Consider the following 20,674-nt stretch of genomic DNA (forward strand, 5'->3'; position numbering starts at 1 on the left):
AAATCAGATTTAGGGCATTACATGTAACATTACATATTGTAATTACATATTTACTTCTATTTAAAATCATGTTACATTTTGCAATTTAGCTGCCTTTAATTAAAAGACTTTTTTTTCGTTTTACAGCAAAGTAACCACGACACATCATTATAACTGAGATAGATAGATAGATAGATAGATAGATAGATAGATAGATAGATAGATAGATAGATAGATAGATAGATAGATAGATAGATAGATAGATAGATAGATAGATAGATAGATAGATAGATAGATAGATAGATAGATAGATAGATGCTGAAAAACTGTTATAAATTGTATTTAAGGATCGTGTTATTGTTGATCTTCCAGCCTGTAGATGGCGATAACGGCTTCTGTCCCCAGTTCCCCGAATCATGTGACTTCCACCAAAACAAAGCTACCAGCCAGCTGACGGTGAAAGTACAGAGGTCAGAGGCTGAAACTTTTTAGACTGAATGAAACCGCTGCTGGTTTAGGATGAACACGACACTGAAGCACTGGAAAGAGGCGGCCACTCTGATTTTAGCCGCAGGACGCGGGCGTGGTTTCACCCCGAGAGCACCGCTGACAGGGGAAAGCGACTCTGGACAGTCACATCTGCCCCACAGGTCCCTCTTTGATTACGACGTTTTGCTGCTTAAAAGAAGCGGTAAAAGCGGATTCATGCCCAATGCTTATGTGTTTCCTGGGGGAGTGGTGGACGCATCGGATTTTTCCAGTGAGTGGCTGGACATTTTCAGATCTTTCACTAACTCCCTGACTTTCGGGTTAAGAAGTGTCAAACAGCCTCTGGAGACCAGACCTCCAATCTTTGCTACAGACCGACTGAAACTAGGCTCTCCCATCCCGGGAGAAGTCGCCCTCCGGATCTGCGCGTTGAGGGAAACATTTGAGGAATCTGGCGTACTTCTGGTTGCTCCCAAAACAGAGGAGAAAAAAATGTTAAAAAGCATAAAGGACTTTGGTTACATTGAGCGCTACGGGGTGAATGATCTGTGCAGCAGTGAGCTCACCAAGTGGAGGGCTCTGGTTAACCAGAACCCCTCCAACTTTATCAGGATGTGTAGAGAGCTGCAAGTGTTGCCTAACATCTGGGCTTTACATGAGTGGAGCAACTGGCTGACTCCAGCAGGCCGATATGGGACGACGAGATTTGACACAGCTTTCTTCATCTGCTGCTTGCAGGAGATTCCGCATACGCTACAAGATGATAAGGAAATTGAGCGTTTTCAGGTGATTACATATATCCAGCCAGATTAATTTATATTCTTTATAGACGCATGAAACGCACACGTGACCATCAAAACCTGCTTACCAATTCATTAAAAAGGGGGTCAGTCATATAATCCAACAGTATCCCAACTAAAATCTGGGATCTGGTAGAGCAACTGACTCCTGAGCTACAGCCACTGAGGGGTGGCTCCTTTCTGATTTTTCTATCTCTTGGTATGGCCATATTATTTAGCAAAGATATAGTATAGCCATACTCAGCACAGATGTCCCTGTATACTATGCCAGGCACTTGGTTATAGGGTTCCATGTATCCCCTGCCTGCTAGCATCTTGCACGCTGCTGTTATGTGGTCATCTCAGGAGCATCTTTGCACAACTTGCACCGAGGGTCTTGCCTGGTGTGGTAGGACACAGCCTCTATCAACCTTTTGCTTATAGCTTACAGAAAACAAGAGATGTCAATTTATTCTTATTAGACAGACCTGCAGATCTTTTTGTCCACAGCCCATGCAATGCCAGGGGACAAAGTAAAGCAAAGAAATGCTCCAAATGTAACAGGAAATGAATTCGGAGAACAAAATTAAGACCTTTCAGTAATCACTGCTAAATACTTTATTGATCCCAGAAAGGAAATGATTGTGTTACAGCAGTGGGATAAGGAATAAAAACAGCACAGTCTGCAGTAAATAAACAACCAAATGAATGTATAAGTGCCACAGGTGCACAGTAAGGGAATTATACTGTTAAATAGTGCAAAAATTTACATAGACTACAATGATAACAAACAAAGAGTAAAACTGAAGCGAATGCAAGAGAATAGTGTAAATTGCATTTACAAAAAAATTAATAAAAGTAAACATGAAAGGGTATAATACAAAAATGTGTGTTTTAGATCTTATTCCTGACAGGTATGTTCACCTGTGACAGAACAAAACCTTATTGTACAGTTTTATAGAGAAATATAGGATTGATTTCCACAATCATTCTTTATGGCAGTGTGTTTGAATCAGTCTGAAGGAGCTCTGCTGCCTCAGTAGTGCGGAGTGGAGTGGGTGAGATTGTCTGTGGTGGAGAGCAGTTTGTTCAGTGACCTCCTGTCCCTCACTAACGGAAACACCTCCAAATTCTTGATAGTGATGCTTACCGCCTTGTGAATCAGTTTCTTGACAATCATGATTTCTGTTTTACGACACAGAGTTCGTTTTTGTTTTTTTTAAAGAAGCACAGTTGGAAAATGTCATAGACCTAAGAAGTGGTTTGATACTTGCTCCTTTTTAAATTTTCCCAGTGCAGTCAACTTGCCTCTTAAATAATGTTCCTCATAAAAAAAAAGTGTGATCTCAGAAAATCACACTGTGAAGCTAGCATCTTCTCTGACCTCCCACGATAAGAACTGATATCACCTGACACTGAACTTCTTTATACAATTCCTCTACCAATCATTAAAATCTTCCAGGGGCCACTGGTTACACAAGGATAAGTCAGCGTGAGTAATTCAAAAATGGGGTTTTGCAGCTGAAATTACACAGAAAATGTGGTAAAATTAGTTTCAGTGGGTAAATAACACTAGCTCTTTCGGGTGTCTTTGTACCAGCTGATTGATATTGTGTACCAAATCAAAGGTAAGATCACAGTGTTGCAGTTCTAAAACACTAACCCCATCTGTGTGTTTCAGTGGTCCACACCCTCAGAGATCTTGCAGAGCTACCAGGCACAGGAGTTGTGGATTGCGCCTCCACAGTTCTATGAACTCAGCCGCCTGTGCCACTTCCCTCTACTAAATGATCTCCACAACTTCGCCAGCCAGCGTGCCACAGCGGGCTGCGAGCAGTGGATGCCCGTTGTTGTATCAAATGATGAACATCATATATCGCTGCTGCCAGGTGCAGATTTTATCATTATCATTTAATGATTTACACCTATCTATGTTTAATCTTTCCTCTCTCTCTCTTGGACTACTTACTCATCCAGGTGATAAACTTTATCCAGTGGACAGCCCAAGAGACTCTGAAGCTGCAAAAAACACAGCCCCTCAATCAAAGGATCATCAGGATGCTTCCCCGCTCCACCGTGTTGTCATATCAGATCCATACACTTTAAGGGTACAGATCACCATCACTCCAAAATACAAGCACGTCCTCCCTGTTGCACATTCAGCAGTGTCACATGACTCAAAAAGTCAGCTTTGACAACCCTGTGATCCTTGTCCTCCTGTGCCTATGAAATAAAAAGTCACAAAACCAGGCAAATTTACAGTCATATTTTTATATCGGTCTCAGTCATGTTGCTCTCATCACTGTATATTTTATTATGTTAATTTAAATGAGAAATTTTGCAGCACTTTGAGAGTTAATGTGTTTCAGATTGGCTTGTTTTGGGTAGAAATTCCTAGTACATGAAGCTGGAAGAGAAGAAGAAGACAAACATGGACAGAAGAGAAAGAACATTCAGTCTTCAGCTCAGGCCAAACTTTGCAGGACCTGCCAGACAGCTCATTTAAATAATGGCAGTAATCGTGTCTGTTTTTACAGTGTGTAGTTAGTTTTTACGTCAGGACAAAAAGCAACTTCAAAAATTGTATATGCAGTTTAAAGATTAGACAACTTTTTATTTGCACGGACCTGCCTGCACAGACACAGATGCATTAAGAGGTCAGATTTTTGTTCCAATAAAAATGTATATATAGTTATTGCAATCCAAAGACATGTTCTTCATGACTATACAGAGGACCAGAGTATCCTCAAACTTTGTCGCAGTTGTAGTGAAAGCTGAAGGCTGTGTTTGATCAGTTGTGCTTATTACTGGAAATATAGGTTGATTACAGCAATGCTGTTAATGAAATTTGTTAAATCTGATTAATTTAAACATAAAGGCTGCTGAAAAACACAAGTGTCTTGTGTGTGTTCATGGTTGTCCTTGTGTGGAGGATGCATAAGTAGAAGTTTTCCAGAACAGTGTCCTTCAGGACAAATTGAAGCCCTGTGAGAAATACTTTGTGCAAAATGGGCCACGCAGGATTTTTGCCAGTATAAATGAATTTATTATTGAGCATATTTGATCATTATTCATATTAACCTTTCAATAACGCTGCTTTAACCTGCCTTTTTGTGCTATATCTTATGATTATTTGTGATGGACATAAGTAATGAGCCAAATGGTTTGTCCTATTAAAATTAAGGCTCTCAATTCAGTTCAATCATCACAGTATAACACAAAGTCAGGTAAGTTTCAGGCATATTGTAGGGAACATAGACTGCTGTAAATCAGTTTCATCCATTTTGGTGCAAATCAACGTGATAACACATGCAGTGCTTCCTCTCCTTTGCTGTAATTTTTCAGTACCATTCTTGTCAATACTGGCAGCATGAAACAGTACCTGAAGCACATTCCTTTTGCACAGGTAGCCCAGCTCCTCCAGGATGGCATACCTGTTTATACTGTCTAAAAAATGTTTCCTGTATCTCCCAACTATCACCATCAAAAGTGTGGAAGAGCATCAATCCAGCAGCAGGATTAGTATCTGCTTGTTTGTATGAGAAAGAAACACTACCAGAGCTCTGGAAGTGTTTGTTCTGCTCTTTCAAATAGACTTCAAAAGGGCTACTCATGCATGTTTTTCTTATCAAACAGCCAGACACAGGCTCCATGAGGGTGGTGTGAGGTAGTTTGTTAAACTATCTGAGAAAACAGTTCATATTAACCAGGTTTTAAAGTAAAAGTCTGGATATGATTTGTCATGAAATCCAAGACATGACAAATTTTGTTTCTTGTGGAACATGAGCATCCAAAGATTTTTTTCTTTTAGCTTTCAGTGTTCACTTAACTGTATATTTGACATAACAACAAGCTTTGTACAGATACAAAATTAATTTCAGATAAAAGAGGCCAATGGTTGAATTCACCCCGAGAGTTCCAGTACATTATGCACCAGTCACCTTTTTAGAAAAGGTGCAATTCAGAGGTACACTTTCACTAATTCACACTCAAAATGTAAATAAAGTATATTACAACTTTATTTATAATGTTCTTTCTTCTGTAGTAACAAAGAACGGAAAAACCACCTGTTTTTCGGGCCGGAAAACTGGTGGTGGCTCAACGTACCCATAGCCTTGTCTCACACATTTCTCCAGTACAGTATTTTAAGACAGGATTTTTTTTTCATAACTGTTTTTGGTATCGGCTCTCAAAAACACAAAGTGCACTTTAAATGTGACAGACCACCGTCTGCTGGACTGCTGAGACGACTAGAACAAGTGGGAAGAGGCTGAACCAGCACAAGAGATAGATCCAAATATGCTGTCATAATGTCACCTGTGTTCATCAGAAAAAGTACTTTAATGTCACTCTGATCTGACGAAAACATTTCTCCCAGAAAAAAAAAATGAAGACACACACTGAAGCGAGTCAGCAGCCCTCAGTCTGGTTTTCATCTTTCTGACATATTTTACCTGTCAGCTTGATAAAAGATGCAGAGCTTCTGTCCCCTTTTGCCCTCCCCTGTCCTCACACCTCATCTCTTACTGCTTCAGAGTGCCGTGTGTGTAGGATGGTGGTGGCAGAAAGCGGGTGAGTTGAAATAACGCTGCTGAACCTTCTGTGCTGTTTGCGGAGTATGTTAAGGGTTTCTATGGCAACTCACAGCCTTGAAAACCCACCATCTAAGTCCAGATGAAGTGATGATGCAGTGGTCTGTGTCTGCCAAGTGTGTAGCTCACCTCTTTGTGAACCAGTCTGCTTAGTGTGCTTGTTTCCAAGCGAGCGAATTAAGCAAATACATGGTTTTGTTGTGCATATGTTAAAATAAAATACCTCCAAACAGCTGTTGAGAAACCTGATTTACTCACCTGTAAAGGTGAGTGATGGAGCACTCTAAATATTTGATGCTGTGGCTATTTTCAGGAACATCTTGCATAACTGAAATTTTTTAAAAAGCAATTTAAAAGACACATGAAACAGTCTCTGAGTTGCATGTTGCATAAATGCTCCTCTTCCTCTGGAAGTGAGTGGAACAAATTTTAAAGGGCAGCATTTGAGGATGCTTCATCTCATTCTCTACTTAAATCTCCTCCCTCTCATCCTCATGTTTAATTAATCGCTTTTATATTTTTAGATTTCCGGATGACAATGTAAATCTGTCATAAGTTTCGAGAGATTCAAGGTCCGTGACTCACTGTTAGAAGAGCATAGTGCCTCTGTGAAATGACAGCAACGATAAACAAGATGTCAGAAAGCCTACTGTGAATCAGATGTGAGTAGAGCATGCCACTGATTTTCACACATCGAAGTCTTGCCAAAGAATGCTTTCAGCTTTTTTGTTAGAAGATTAAATATCTTGCATTTTATCTACTTTGTTTACTCTATTATACTAGTTTCTTTTTTAAATGTTTCTCCACAGAATTTCTGTATTGAGAGGTGGAGAAGAGAGAGAGATTCATTTCCTGGAAACAGGAAATGAATCTGAAACTTGAATACCTTTACAATGTTTTACATATAGTTCATATATATATATACACACACATATATATATATGTAAAGGAAGGAGCCTCTGCTTCGAACAGGAATGTGGATGTACTGTAATTGCATTTAAACATGTGAGATAACTACATTCAGCCTAAGACTCAATTGACTTCAAATGCCATGGGTCCACTTACCATATACAATTAGTACAAGAGGACCTCCTTAATAGTGAAGAAGCTGATCATTAGGGTCCTTTCAGGGCTCATGTGATGTGCAGCTTTTCAGGTGCCAGCATTTAAACAGTCTTTTCATTAGAATTTGCATCAAACTGTTATTTTAATGATACAAGTGTAAATATTTATCTTGAATTATTGTTTTTAGTTAAATTGGCTCTTTTGTCAATCTAAATGGACCTCCTTCTGATTTGACTGATGACCAGAGTCATTACTTCCATGACTGTTTGTTGTTTCACTTATGAAATCAATGAGCGTTTAGTGAACATAAGTTAACCAACTTGCAATGAAGATGAGGAAACTCACAGGATGAACACGGTGGCCTGTTGGGGAAAGAAACTCAGACACCTACTTACATGAAGTGGCATGTTTTTTTAAATGAATAATAATGATAACACACAAACACTCTGACACAAAAATGCAATGAGTTTGTGCATAAATCTGGTTTTCTATTTCACTTACATAGACATTATGGCTATGTAAGAAATGAAGTTTTGTGATACCTGGATATTTTAGCCTGGAGGTATCAAAGTACAAGTTACTGTGATTTCAAACCCAGATTATGACAAAGTTTCAATGACCATTATTATTTTTCACCCACATATACATTTCTGAAAATATCTACATGCATGCTTATACCAACAATTTTGCTATCTTTATTTTTTAAGTGCACTTTTGTCTTTTTGACTTTTTACATTTTTTGTCAAACTTTTGTGGAGTTAAAAAAAGTGGAAGATGTTTTCAATCCTTTGCATAATTCTATTTTATGAATTTTAGGGTGGTTTGACAAGCATTAGATGCATTATCTCTCTATATGTTAAGGTTTTTGTTTTTAGCCCAATGTACTAAAGCATGTGACTTGAAAATATTTCTGGAGCAGCACTCGTTTCTGTTCTGCAAATTAATAACTAACTTGCATTTATATTCATGTTGGGCTAAAGAAAACTGTCTTAGTGTGCATCTACCCTTAACTAACAACCACATGGGTGGAAACTTTGACTCTGACTGCTTCCAGTTCAACTGGATGCCAGTCCAGGAATACCCTTAAAGGCTCTTAGATGTAAAACTATTAGGGATTTAAGCATAGTCTACTTTCCATTTAAATTAAGTACTATTTTAAACCTAAGGTGGTTAAGTGGTTAATTCCCTTCTTAAAACATCTCTATGTGTGTTAGATGTATAGATCTCTAGCTTAGGTTTGCAGTGATTACAAACTAGGCCCGGACTGGTACACAACTTACCACACCTTCAGACAAAGTGACCTTACAAGCATGCCTGGTCATGTTTGTAAAGCACCTATCAAACTGCAAGCACATTTTCAAGTGTGTTTCGAAGTTTTATTATAATAAATATACTTGATCGTATGTACATTTTCTGAAACAGCAGTATATACAAACCTTCTATTCATGTTGCAATGTACATTCAACACTGTGCAAGAAAACCCTGAAAAGGAACATGAGCAGGCTTACAGTGAATGGGTGCGTTATTAAAAGACTGTGAACATCTCTTCGGTCCCAAGGCTCTCATCAAGCACATTGTGATTTGATGCGGTAAAGTAAGATGCAGGCCTATTGCAATCTGGCTATACAGATTATTATGACGCATTAAAACGGTGCTGAAAGGAGTGTAGAAGAGTGCAGATTTGATAACATCCGACCAGTGTGGTTTGACGAGCAGAGATTAACTGTGCTGGCTTCCACTATAGTTTCAATAAGACAACCATTTTTTAGATGCCCCCCTGTTTGTTTGAGCAGATTTAACTTTTCTGGATGCAAAGCATCAATCCACAGAACATCATGAGAATAGTTAACCGTAGGCTACATTTCTGCTTGAGCTTTTCCACTAATCCACTTGGATTACGTGTTGTTTATATCATCCTGATGGCTAGACTCTGTCACGTAATTTTATGACCTTTTTTCCCACCCTCTTCCAAAAATAAATGGTCCACTGGCCCTCCCCCCAAACATACTTTTTCTACCTCACTCCCATTATTTTCACACTTTGGCTATATTGTTCTAGTACATTTTAGCTTATCTAGTGCAATTTCTCGTCTCTGCCAAATACATTCACAAATCAAGGAAAGCTTAATAACTTTTCTGTGTCCACATTATTTTTCAAGCCCAAAAAGACGCTCTTTCTCTTTCTTATGGGCCTGCAGAGTCTTACCGCTCCCTGGGCAGCTTCACAGGATGTCCATCAGGGTGGGCTTTTGGTTAGACAGTTCACATATTGACGACCAAATAGCCTAGAACCAAGGCGACTATAACGATGACAAAGAATCCAATCACCGCGCAGATTGACGCAAAACCAGTCTCCCTGCTCCCTCCGCCACCTTCTTCTTCTTTGGGCTCTTCTTCGCAGATCGAGATGACACCCACTGAGGAATTCCCTACACTCATGTTGGACTTGAGCTCAGCGCCTGCCTCCTGCTTCGCCTCCACGGCCCACGGCGCCACCTGCACCTTCATCTCCATTTCTTCCATCATCTGGCTCACCTGGGTGATCTCGGCCTGTAGGTCTCTGAGGTCTGCCGTGTCGATATTGCTGTCCGCCTCGTACTTCATATTCTGCACGCTCATGGCCCGGGCCGCCACCGTGGTGGTGCTGCCGGTCATCCCTGTCTGGATGAGGTGTCTTGTGGGCACCTTGAGGGGGAAATCCTGTGCTATCTCTAAGGACCTTTTCATGTCCACCTCAAGAAGCTCCATGCAACTAGAGAACAGCACCCACAGGCGCTCGTACTCGGCCCGATCCTCTTTGCTGATGGTCTTATCTTTGAGCAAAGAAGTCAGTTTAGTCCTGTTGGCCACCGCCAGCTCCTGGGCCTTTTTGCGGGTCTTCTTCAGCTCCTCTCGCAGGTTTTGCGAGTCCGAAGTGCTCCCAAGAGCGATGACCAAATGCCTGTAGCAGGCGGTCACTTTGTTCAAAGCGTCCAGCATTGTTTTGCATTCCTCTTTCCCCATGACTGATATAAAAAAAAATCTATATCCTTCTTAGAAAATATGAAATGATTAAAAAGGGGGAGCTCTAAACAGCGCGCTTATTCGAACAATGCTTTAGCCACTGACCTCGGTTTAGTTTCCACGGGAGCTCACCAGCCGCTCTCTAAATCCACTCAACGCGCTGGTGAGAGAAAATTCCTCTCTATCCATGCTCCTTCCTGTGCAAGCAGATATAGAGAGTGGCTTAGAAAGTAATGCTCCGTAGCCTAAAAGGCTTTAGATTACCTTTGTGTTTTCCAACACGAGATCATACGGCTCCGCAGCCCGTCTCCTGCAGGACGGATGCGAACGTGAAACAATCCAACCACCCTTTTATGAAATTGCGATCCCGATTCAGCCACAGGTGTCACAACATCCGCCTAACCGTTTGCGTAGAGAGCTCGGCGCCTTTTCTCTTCAGCAGCTTAAAATAAATGTTCAAAGAAAATGCGCTGCCGGACAAGTTAGGTTCGCCATTCAGCGTCCGCGAGGAGCAACGCGAGCCATTGTTGTTTTGGTTTGTTTTATCTGCATGAGGAGCTGTCCACTTCAGCACCCGATCGATGATTTTTAAATACCAGTAAGCGCCTTCTGTAGTCACATGTGCACGCACAACAGTGCTATTCAGCGACAGGCAGAGGCAGGGCAGCAAAACAGCTTCACTCCCATTGGTTTTTTTTCCACACAGGCGTTTGGTTTACATTCTTCATGCTATTGGCTGCTCTGTCCATGATGTGGGCAGAACTGCGATGTCTATCAGCAGGGAAGTCAAATCACAAACACCCTAACTCTCTGACAATACCATGGTCATCAGGGTTCCTGCTTACAGTCGGCTGCACGAGGAAAAATAAAGACCGGTGAACCCAGAGAGGAATGTAAAGTAAATAAATAAAAAAATTAGATTGTTATTTATATAATTTTTTACTTAAGTTAAACAATCTATACTTTTAGTATGAATTGTTTAAATGAATGGTTCTTTTCTTCCTCTTGGAACTATCCTCAGTCTGTTTCAGTGTTGCCTATTACTTCATCTTCACTGCTGGAGGTTAGGCTAAAGAGCTTTCACTGGTACTCTCTCTCGTTCCCACAGTTCCCTTTCAATGGCCATAAAATAATCAAACTCTGATGCCCTGCAGTATATATATGTGGCTTGTAGACTTCCTGTGTTCTCTGTGTAACAGAGGCTATATTGCCATCAACATAAAAATGCACTGTACTTTCAACTAAGCTGCAATAGTTAGCAGCACACTGATAAATCTACCCTAATCTGTAATGTATGCCTGCCATCACTATGTTAGGAACTCTCCAACTTCTTGGTAAAGCCAATAACTAATAATAATAACTAATCCCATGGCAACAACTCACTGCACTTAGATGTGTAGACATGGTAAGGATGAATTGCTGTAGTTCAAACTAAGCACCAGAATGGAGAATAAAGGGTATTTAAGTGGTTTTAAATGTGGCATGATTTGTAGTGTCAGACAGGTTCCACTGAGTATTTCAGAAACTGCTGATCTACTGAGATTTTCCCCACATAATCATCACTAGGGTTTACAGAGAATGACCCAAAAAAGGGAAATTATCCAACCAGTGACAGTTCTGTGGGTGAAAATGCATTCTTGTTACCAGAGGTCAGAGGTGAATGACCAGACTACTACAGGCTGATGGGAAGACAACAATAACTTAAATAACCACTTGTTACCACCAAGGTTTGCAGAAGAGCATCTTTGATTGCACAACATATTGAACCTTGAAACAGATAGGCTACAGCAGCAGACAGAGCACACTGGGAGCTATTCATGTTAGCTAAGGACAAGGAAGCAAGGTTAGGTTAATTTAGGTTCATTTGTGTGGGCTCATCAAAGCAGGAAAACAGAAAACTGGAAAAACATTGGCTGGTCTGACGATTTGATTTCTGCTGCAACACTCAGAGATAGAGTCAGAACTTAGGAATAAATAACACGAAAGCATGAATCCATCCTGCCTTGTGTCAGTGATTCAGGCTCTTGATGGTGGTGTAATGGTGTGTGAGATATTTTTGGCACACTTTGGGCTGTTTCGTACAAGTTGAGCATTGTTTCAATGCCAACAACTTACCCGAGTATTTCTGCTGACCATGTCCATCCCTTAGTGATCACAGTGTACCAATCATCTAATGGTTGCTTTCAGCAAGATAAAAAAACATGTAAAAAAAAAAAGATCAAATCAAAGTTGTTTTATTTTATTTCATTTACATATATTTTACATGACAATGTGCTCACAGTCAGTGGACCTCAGTCCATTAAATCACCTTTGGGATGCATCATGGATGTGCAGCTGACATCTGCAACAACTGTGTGATGCTATCATATCAATATGAACCAAAATCTCTCACACCATAATCAGTGGAACAAAGAATCAGAAAGTTCTGAAGGTAAAACTGGCTTCCAACCCAAGATTAGCAACATTTTTTCTGATAAAGACATCGGTGAGTGTAGATTGTAGTGGAGGGTGATACATTTGAAAAGCTGCTAAAAAACAAACAAACACTATTGACGATGCTGCACCACCTTTTCATCAGCATATCAAAAATGCATAATTTTGCAATACTAAAAATAACAGAATAAAAAATTACCATCTGGTTGACATGTATTGCACCATTGACTGTCACAGCTGAGTGTGTTCATTGAACCTGATGTGTAATCAGGTTCAATGAACACTGAAAGCAAACCCAAAACAAACTGATGATACCCTGATACCAAAAGATCTTTCATACACTGACTAAACCTTCAGTCATATGTTCCTATAAAAAGATAAAACACTTTGTTTCTCCTTGTGTGTTGTTCCATGTGATTTTAAAGCTACGCTGATGTGATTATGAGACACAGGTTTGCGGAAATAGTATTCAGTTTTTCTCTTGCCATTTTTTTTTTTCAGTTTTATAAGTGTGGTAAAAGTGGATAATTTGTGGGTTGTCACCACAGCTGCCTGCACACTGGGAGGAGGCCAGTTGTTGCACACAGTACTGGATGGATAATGTGTTGTTTAGTTGGCTCCTGCTGTGTTGAGAGATGAGAGGCACATAAGGCTGAGTGGTATTTGCCTGCTTTGCTCTTTTTGCATTATTCAAGCGGATGGGGCCTAATGATCCAGTGACTACAGTGCAAAGCTAATGGACTGGAGTGCAGTGAATGCCTGAGGAACTGAGTGAGAGGCTTATTGTTCGTTTCACATAAAATGACATCTGCTGTGGCATGGGAATTGATTTCTTCTGTTCAATTTATTCCTAGTTTGAATCCATTTTTGCTCATATCACTCATTAAAAACATTATGCATGCCCGCCCCTCATATTTGATGCTTTATAAGGTAACTGTGTACTAAAACCTGCAGATCACCATCCCAAGATTACAATATGTGGCTCTGCTGTAAACTGCACTGTTTAATATATTTAAAGTGCTGGTAGCCATTTCAGCACTTTCTGACTAATAACAAATATCTTGGTTGAGTCAGATGATCTTGGCAAATGGATCGTCTTTCCTTTCATGAATATGTTTCCATGGCTACCTCTCACCTCTTACTACTCTTCAGTTATTTTTCTCCAAGGTATTTCATTGCTCTGAGATGTCATCTTTCACTTTGTGCATTTAAAGTTACAAATCAGTTGTTTTCTGTTGTTTATTTCATGTTCTCATGAAATTCCTTAAGGAGCTAACTTTTACACAGACTAAACAAATAACTCAGTTTCAATTTTCATTTCATGCGCTTTCATTAATTTATTTTGAGCTTGAATTTAAAGTGTAAAAAAATAATTAAAAATATAGGAATTCATTCAAAGATTAAAGACCATATGAATTCCCAATAAACGTATAACTGGGCTAATGTAGACTTTATTACCTTTATAAATAACTGATGAAACGCTAAAGTAAGTCGGACTTGCAGGATTAGAAAATTGGCCATAGTCTCTGTCTGTCTACCTCTCTGTCTTTCTCCTCTCCTGTAAAAAGGTTGCTGATAAGCTGTTGTGTTAGATTCAAGTGATGAGTCAGACATGCAGTGGTCTGATTGCTCTCAGTGCCAACACATGATGGAAAACTCCATTTTTGATTTCCACAGGATTTTTGTTTGCACAGGACAGTAAAATGATATAGAACTCTCCAGATATTACTGTTGTTTTTACACAGATTATCGAAGAAATAAAGAAATACCCCCAAATCTCTGTTTGTGTAACAATGCATTATGAGTACATCATTAGATCATTTACACTGATATAGATCCCAAAGAATATGACACATATAGCAAGTTTGTTTAGCCTGGAAGAGCTACAGTGATGCACTAAGTACACACCATGATTCAGTAGCTTTTAGAACTACCTTTAGCTCCAGTACACTGAGTTGCTTTCTGTGTAACTTTATCTCTCAGATCATTGTGGATGAATTTTGACACACTCTTCTTTACAGTGTTGCTTCTTCCTCTCAAGGTCCTGCCACAACATTTCATTCAGGTTGAAATCTAGACTTTGACTGGGCCATTACAACATCTTGATTGTTTTCTTTTTCAGTCCCTCTGTTGTAGAGTTGATGTTTTGTTTGGGATAATTGTCGTGTTAGATGACCTAATTTTGAAAATGCTTTAGCTGTCAGAGAGATGACCACACATTTGACTCTTTAATACTTGGTACACAAGGGACTTCATGGTTGACTCACTGACCGTCTTGTGGCTGCAAAATAAGCCCAACTCTACACCCCTGCACCACTGTGCTGACAGTTGGTATGAGGTGTTTGTGCTGACATGCTGTATTTGGTTTTTGCCAAATGTGGCACTGTGCTTCATGGCCACAAATCTCCATTTTGATCTCATTCTTTCAAATGATGTTTGAATAGATGTATGAGTGTGTATTTGCCAGGGTACTTGGCAGGAAGGTTGTTCCAGGCTTTTTAAAAAAATTGCCATCTTTCCTTTTTGGATCCATGTGTCCTCCGGTGCTTCTGTCTCTTTATGTAGTCCAAATATCAATCTTTGATGTTGAGTTCAGGGTATTGTGGAGTCTTGTTCTTCTTGTGATTCTTGTGTTGCTGCACAATGAATTTAAAAGAAAAACCCCAAAGGTATTACTGCACTGAATAAGAACATAAACAGCTGAAAGCAAAAATGATATTTGCATTGGCTTTAAAGAAAGTCTCAACCTTGCAACTATCTTCATATTATATGCTTATGTTATATACCTAAATGAAATAGGTAAAACTGGCATATTTGACATGATTTTTATCACTAAAAAGTAAATACATCAAAATGTCATATTACAAAAGTATTTAGTCACTTGATTCAGTACTGGCAGCTTTGAGTGTGGTTTTGACAACTGGGTTTAGACAGGAAGTGCCTCTTAGTTTCTCTCTTCAGAGTTCTGCAGAGTTGTTCTACAGGCTGTAATTGTGGGCCTTGGCTAGGTTGCTCAGGGACAGTAAGACAGTCGTCCTGAAGTCACTCCAGTATTGTCTTGGCTACATGCCTCAGCTCATTGTGGTACTAAAAGCTGAACCATTGCCCCAGTCTTAGGTCCAGGTTCTCTCTGTGCTGCACTGAGCCTTTAATGAGTCCCTCTGTCTGGGAAATTTGCCTCTTATGCTTTATCTCTGACAGGCTCTATAAGAAGTGTCATTTACCTTTTCTTAAACTAAACCAAGTAGCCTATACAAACTGTGAAAGGAAAAAACACGCACACATACACAACATAAAACAAACTTCCATAAGGCAAAATTATCCCATTAGCAGAATTCACCAAAAAAAAAAAATGTCTAAACAATGTCAAACTTGTTTTCCATGGAGATTATTAGTTTTTAGTATATGATAGCATTCAGATGCTAAATTACTCCATTTTTCAATGGAGTAATTTTATATAAAATAAAATATAGTATATATGGAATGTTTAACTGAGAAATTTCATGCACCAAGAGCTAAGCATTAAAATAAGAGGCTCAAGAGGTTAAAAAGAGGAGGACTTTAAAAGGGAGGAAAACATCTTAGTGTGTAAAGGAGACACAAATGATGCTATAACATGATACAAATTCTATAATCCAGATTAGCAGTTTCCTACAGGTCCTGGGATTAGCAGTATAATGCTCACTAATGTATCTTTTGAAGAACACTGATCTGTCTCTCTTGCATTTTCGTCATATGGAATCAATGGTTTTAGGGAGGAAATGGAGGCCTCTGATGCTTACTACACTTTGTGTGAGATGATGGTTAAAAGAGGACAGACATAAACACGGTTTCCCCCTGATCTCTGATACTCTGACCAAACACATTAGAAGACTCTAACGTCTGTAAGCCCTTTGATAATCCCAGTAAAAAGCTCCAGCACTACCTGATATTTCCCAAATGACCAAATATGCTTTCTAGTTACAGCCAGCTTTAAGTTTACACTAGTGCAGTCATCAATGTGACTGCTTTTGTTAACACTTAAGTGACATCCTATTCTTAGTCTGTGGGGTTTAACATGATGTTGGCCCACCCTTTGCAGATATAACAGTTTCAGCTCTTCTGAGAAGTCTTTCCACGAGGTTTAGGAGTGTGTTTACGAGAATTTGCATTTTTGGACTGGCTCTCAGTCTCCTATCTAATTCATAACAAAGGTGTTCTCTCAGATTGAGGTACTCTGTGCAAGACAGTCAAGTTTTTCCACACTAAACTCACGCATCCATATCTTTATGGGCCTTCTTGTGCGCTGATGTACAGTTCCCAGTTCCAAAACTGTTCCCAGAAAGATGTAAGTGTGAATTTGTCCAAAATGTCTTGGTATGCTGAAGCATTAAGAGTCCTTTACAATGGAACTAAGGAGCAAAGCCCAATACCTGAGAAAAAAAACTCCATTGTCAGGTTCCCTTCTAATCATGGCTTGAGATGTCCTTCCGTCTTTCTCTCTCTCACACTCTTTGTTTCTCTCAGTTCTGCGTTGTCTTCCAGAGGTAGATTGTTTTACTACTCTTTGCTGCGGTGATCACATACCTGAATTCAGCAACCAATCACACACCTGCAGGTTGCCAGACCAATTATACTCTGGCTACTGGAAGCTGGAGATTCTCTTCAACTGACACCAGATCATTGCACTGTTAAACAAGCTCAGCTCACCTTCCAATCAGTATTGCAAGAATCAGTGTTTGTGCGTTTCTTTCCCTCTTTCCCTCTCTGTCCAGAGCTCTTTCAATGCAGAGTGGAAAAGGGGATATTAGACCAGCATGGGAGAGTAGCTCAATGAAGACAAGAACGCTTATGGGGGATAACTTTGCAGTCACCACCTAAGAACCTGTCTTGAACACTGTATCATAATAAACTTTTTTTGTTCAACTTACCTCTGTGCTCTCCACTTTATACCAGGATACCCACGGACTTAACACCTACACCATGATCCCCTCTAAACCAAACCTTACTTTTAGCACACAAGTACTGTTCCTCTGGCAACCACCAAACCCAGACTCATCCATTGGATTGCCAGATGGAGAAATGTGATATGTCACTTCAGAGAGCACATCTCAACCACTCTACAGTCCAGTGGCACCAAACTTTATACTACTCTATCCTAAACTTTGCATTGGGACAATTGTTATTGCCAATTGAATTGGCACTATACAAATAAAATTGAACTATATATATATTTAAGAAGATATTTATAATCCTTTTCTGATAACATCCTTACAGAAAATCTCAGGAAAAGTCCTTCTAGACTGTATTATCCAGGTGAGCTTGTATGTCGTCACGATATCATCTCTAAAATCCACTTAACGACCACTCATTTCATTGCTTTATAGAATGACAAGGGTCTTACACACCCATGTAGCCCTATACTCATTTGAGCTTCTTCTTTTTTTTTTAAACTTTGCAGCTTTGTCTTTTAATAGCTTCCAACATTTGGCATAGAAGAAGGTGGAAAATAAAAGCTGTATGCAGAATTAGGAAGATTCAGTCACTTAGAAAAAGAGGCAGAGCACAGAGGGGAATAAAAAGCAGAGAAAGAGGAAGTCTGTCTTTGTTGAATTATAGATGGACCTTATCCACTATGTGGCCTCTTACACACATAGCATGCAGCAGTGGAGTGAACTGTGAGTCATGCCTCAACTCCACAAAGATCTCCACTCAACCTTGACTTTCAAATATATACACACACAAAGACTGAGTGTCTGAGGACACTATATTGATTTGCAGTGATGTAAGACAGACTTATCCCAGCCCCTAGCTCTAACCTAAATGTAACCTAATTAACCCGCGTAGGCTTTAGTGTGGGTTTTGTTTAGACCATATGGTAAATAGACACATTTTGAGAAACTGAAAGAGCTTTCCTGTGATAGATTGGTGAACTGCATGTATAAAAGTATAGTTGGATGATGGATGGATGATTTGGAATAATTGAAGTTCTTCTAAATCAATGTTCCAAAGAGACAAGGTGGATGTTAACTTAACCCAGACCCTTTTTCATAACACCCTGATGGATGTTACAAACTCAAACCAAGCCATGCCCTTGCAAAGATTTTTATTTAAACTGTTTTATTTCAGTAATCATGTTACATGTGTTTGTACCTGGTTCTGTCTCACTGCTGTTTATAGGTGCATTTCTTCAGTATATCAAGTTTATTTTAATGATTTTCTTTGTTGCATTTATTTATGATGTTGCCAAATACAGTAATCCAGTACTGCTGTACTGCTGTTTTAAAATGTGCTGCATAGTAAATTTGATTAGATTTTCATACCAAAAAGAAAGATGAGACCCTAGAAGCCATGTGCTTCTAGGGTCTCATCCCTAGAAGCACATCTTACTCGCTCCCTATGAAAATGATAGCCAAGCTTACCTTAAAAGCCCTCATACAAAGTTTGCATTGATCGCTGCCAGTGTAAAGCAACATTTATTAAAGAAGGGATATATGTGACTATGTGAGGCTGTGGCTGAAACTGGCTAAACTTTAAAAGAAAAAAATGCCTTTTCTTTCCTAAAGATGCAGTCATCATTCAAACTAGTTGCAGTCACATGCTGGGGAGCTGCTGATCTTCTCATTTAACTTTCCATTACAGAAGAAGTAAGCGTGTTTCCTTGAAGTGTTTACCGCATAGACTCTGAGAAAAAAAGGCCTACATTCCCTTAGCTAGAAAATATTATACAATGGCAGCCTTTAAAGGACAAGTATATTTTTTAAGTTGAGGGCAGTCAGTAAGCCTCACTAGTTTGTAACACAAGATAACATGTTTACCTGGACAACTGAGATGAGCCAGAAGATCCAATAGCATTTGCTGCGTCACATCAAGGCAAACTTCAGAAAACTCTGAGGTATGGCAAGCTTTAAAAGTGATATATTTGGAGAATGAAGATGCAGGTCATTTGCTTTGCATGCTAAACATTTGAATCAGTTTTCTGAAATTAATTTTGCATCAGCCCTTTTTTCATTCGTATTGCTTCTTGTCATTCTCCACTTCATAGTATCTGATAAAAACATATTAAAACAAGTGGTCCATCCAGCCTGTCATCCTGTGGCTTGCATGTGAAGGAGGTACTTGTTTATCCTTAGCTCCCCTCTCTGGAGCATTAATGTCATCCATTGTACATGTGTCTTTTTGCAGAAAATAGAACAGTACGATGAATGGAGGAAACAACAGGTGCATTAAGGAGATGTCCTCCACTGGGCTCTTAAAAGATATTCAGCTCTGCAAAAACATACTATAGAAGGTTTACATAGTTAATGAGAGAAATACATTAGTGACCTTTAAAAACGCTGAAGTGTTGCTTATTCATAACACTCCTCTTGGCGTCATTTACTGAATGTGCATATTCCAAATAAACCATACGAGCAGAGCTGATGGCCTGCAGGGGGGAAGGGTCATGACCTGTTTGTGCTCTTGCAGTTTTAGAAAAGCAAACAGATTTCCAGAGTCAGAAAATCCCTTCTAAAAGGCTTCTAGGATTTGTGTGGTGAAGGTGGGTGCAGCAGAGATAAGCCTTTGGAAAAGTCAGAGGCCATTCCATCTAAAGACTGTGTATAAAGTCTGCGTTTCACCTTGACCTGGGTCACTTTATATGATATCGTGGAGCATTTAATGTCCATTACTATGTCTGTTTCAATCATATTTAGAAGAAGACCTCATACATTTTTCTGTTGTAGATTTATTTAGCGTGATACTTGTGTACACTCACAACCAGATTACCTACTGGCAATAATAAACATCCAGTGTACTCTCATGTATTTACTGAAACAGGAAAAAGAAAGATAAAGGTATCTTAATTTATTTTATGTGGTCGCTAATATAATAAAAGTGACCAAACATTCAAAAAAAAAGAGGAAAAAAAAGGCCAAACCCATTTCAGAAATGTTTCCAGCAGTTTTATGGTGCTAAAAAGATTACTTTGCTTCATTCAGCCATGCTTCACAGAGGTCATGAGAATGACCAGGTCATGGGAAATGCATTGAATTGTATTTATCTCCTTTACCTCAGTTTGTTGAACAAATCTTGTTCTTTTAATTTCATTAAGCAGGCCAATCTACCCCTTTAATGGAGGGCTAAGCTGGTCTCCTGCAGGAGACTGAATATAACCAAGGTGGCAATATTAGTGTTCTTGAGATTAGCTAAATCAAGTCTTACTTCATCTAGTACTCTAAATACTATGATCTAGCATTTTATTACACCGTGCATCTACTCTCCACTGTATTTTCCTCCTCCTTTTCTACCACAAGTAGATTGCTGACCATCTACCATCAACACCAAAGGATTTTCCTCTGAGGGTTCTCTCTTTAAC

At 39.4% G+C, this 20,674-nt stretch overlaps 2 protein-coding genes across 2 annotated transcripts; one reads left to right on the forward strand and one right to left on the reverse strand.

Annotated features, from left to right (window-relative positions):
- Positions 1–377: 377 nt before the first annotated feature.
- nudt19 (nudix (nucleoside diphosphate linked moiety X)-type motif 19) lies at positions 378–4,142 on the forward strand. Its single transcript, XM_082541179.1, has 3 exons — positions 378–1,254; positions 2,929–3,136; positions 3,225–4,142. The coding sequence occupies exons 1-3, from the start codon at positions 499–501 to the stop codon at positions 3,440–3,442; spliced, it is 1,182 nt and encodes a 393-aa protein (XP_082397305.1). The 5' UTR covers positions 378–498; the 3' UTR covers positions 3,443–4,142.
- Positions 4,143–7,445: 3,303 nt separating this feature from the next.
- On the reverse strand, positions 7,446–10,602 carry LOC309703627 (regulator of G-protein signaling 9-binding protein). Its single transcript, XM_082528553.1, has one exon. It carries the CDS (start codon positions 9,904–9,906, stop codon positions 9,166–9,168), a length of 741 nt encoding a protein of 246 aa, XP_082384679.1. The 5' UTR covers positions 9,907–10,602; the 3' UTR covers positions 7,446–9,165.
- Between the last annotated feature and the right edge of the window lie 10,072 nt (positions 10,603–20,674).

The sequence above is a fragment of the Aulonocara stuartgranti genome (assembly GCF_965226115.1).
Source record: "Aulonocara stuartgranti genome assembly, chromosome: 1".
In the NCBI taxonomy this organism is placed as follows: Eukaryota; Metazoa; Chordata; class Actinopteri; order Cichliformes; family Cichlidae; genus Aulonocara; species Aulonocara stuartgranti.

Coding starts and splice junctions, on each gene's coding strand:
- nudt19 (XM_082541179.1), top strand. CDS start 499: ATGAACACGACACTGAAGCACTGGAAAGAGGCGGCCACTCTGATTTTA. Junction 1,255..2,928: donor AGGAAATTGAGCGTTTTCAG/GTGATTACATAT, acceptor TGTGTGTTTCAG/TGGTCCACACCCTCAGAGAT. Junction 3,137..3,224: donor TCATATATCGCTGCTGCCAG/GTGCAGATTTTA, acceptor TTACTCATCCAG/GTGATAAACTTTATCCAGTG.
- LOC309703627 (XM_082528553.1), bottom strand. CDS start 9,906: ATGGGGAAAGAGGAATGCAAAACAATGCTGGACGCTTTGAACAAAGTG.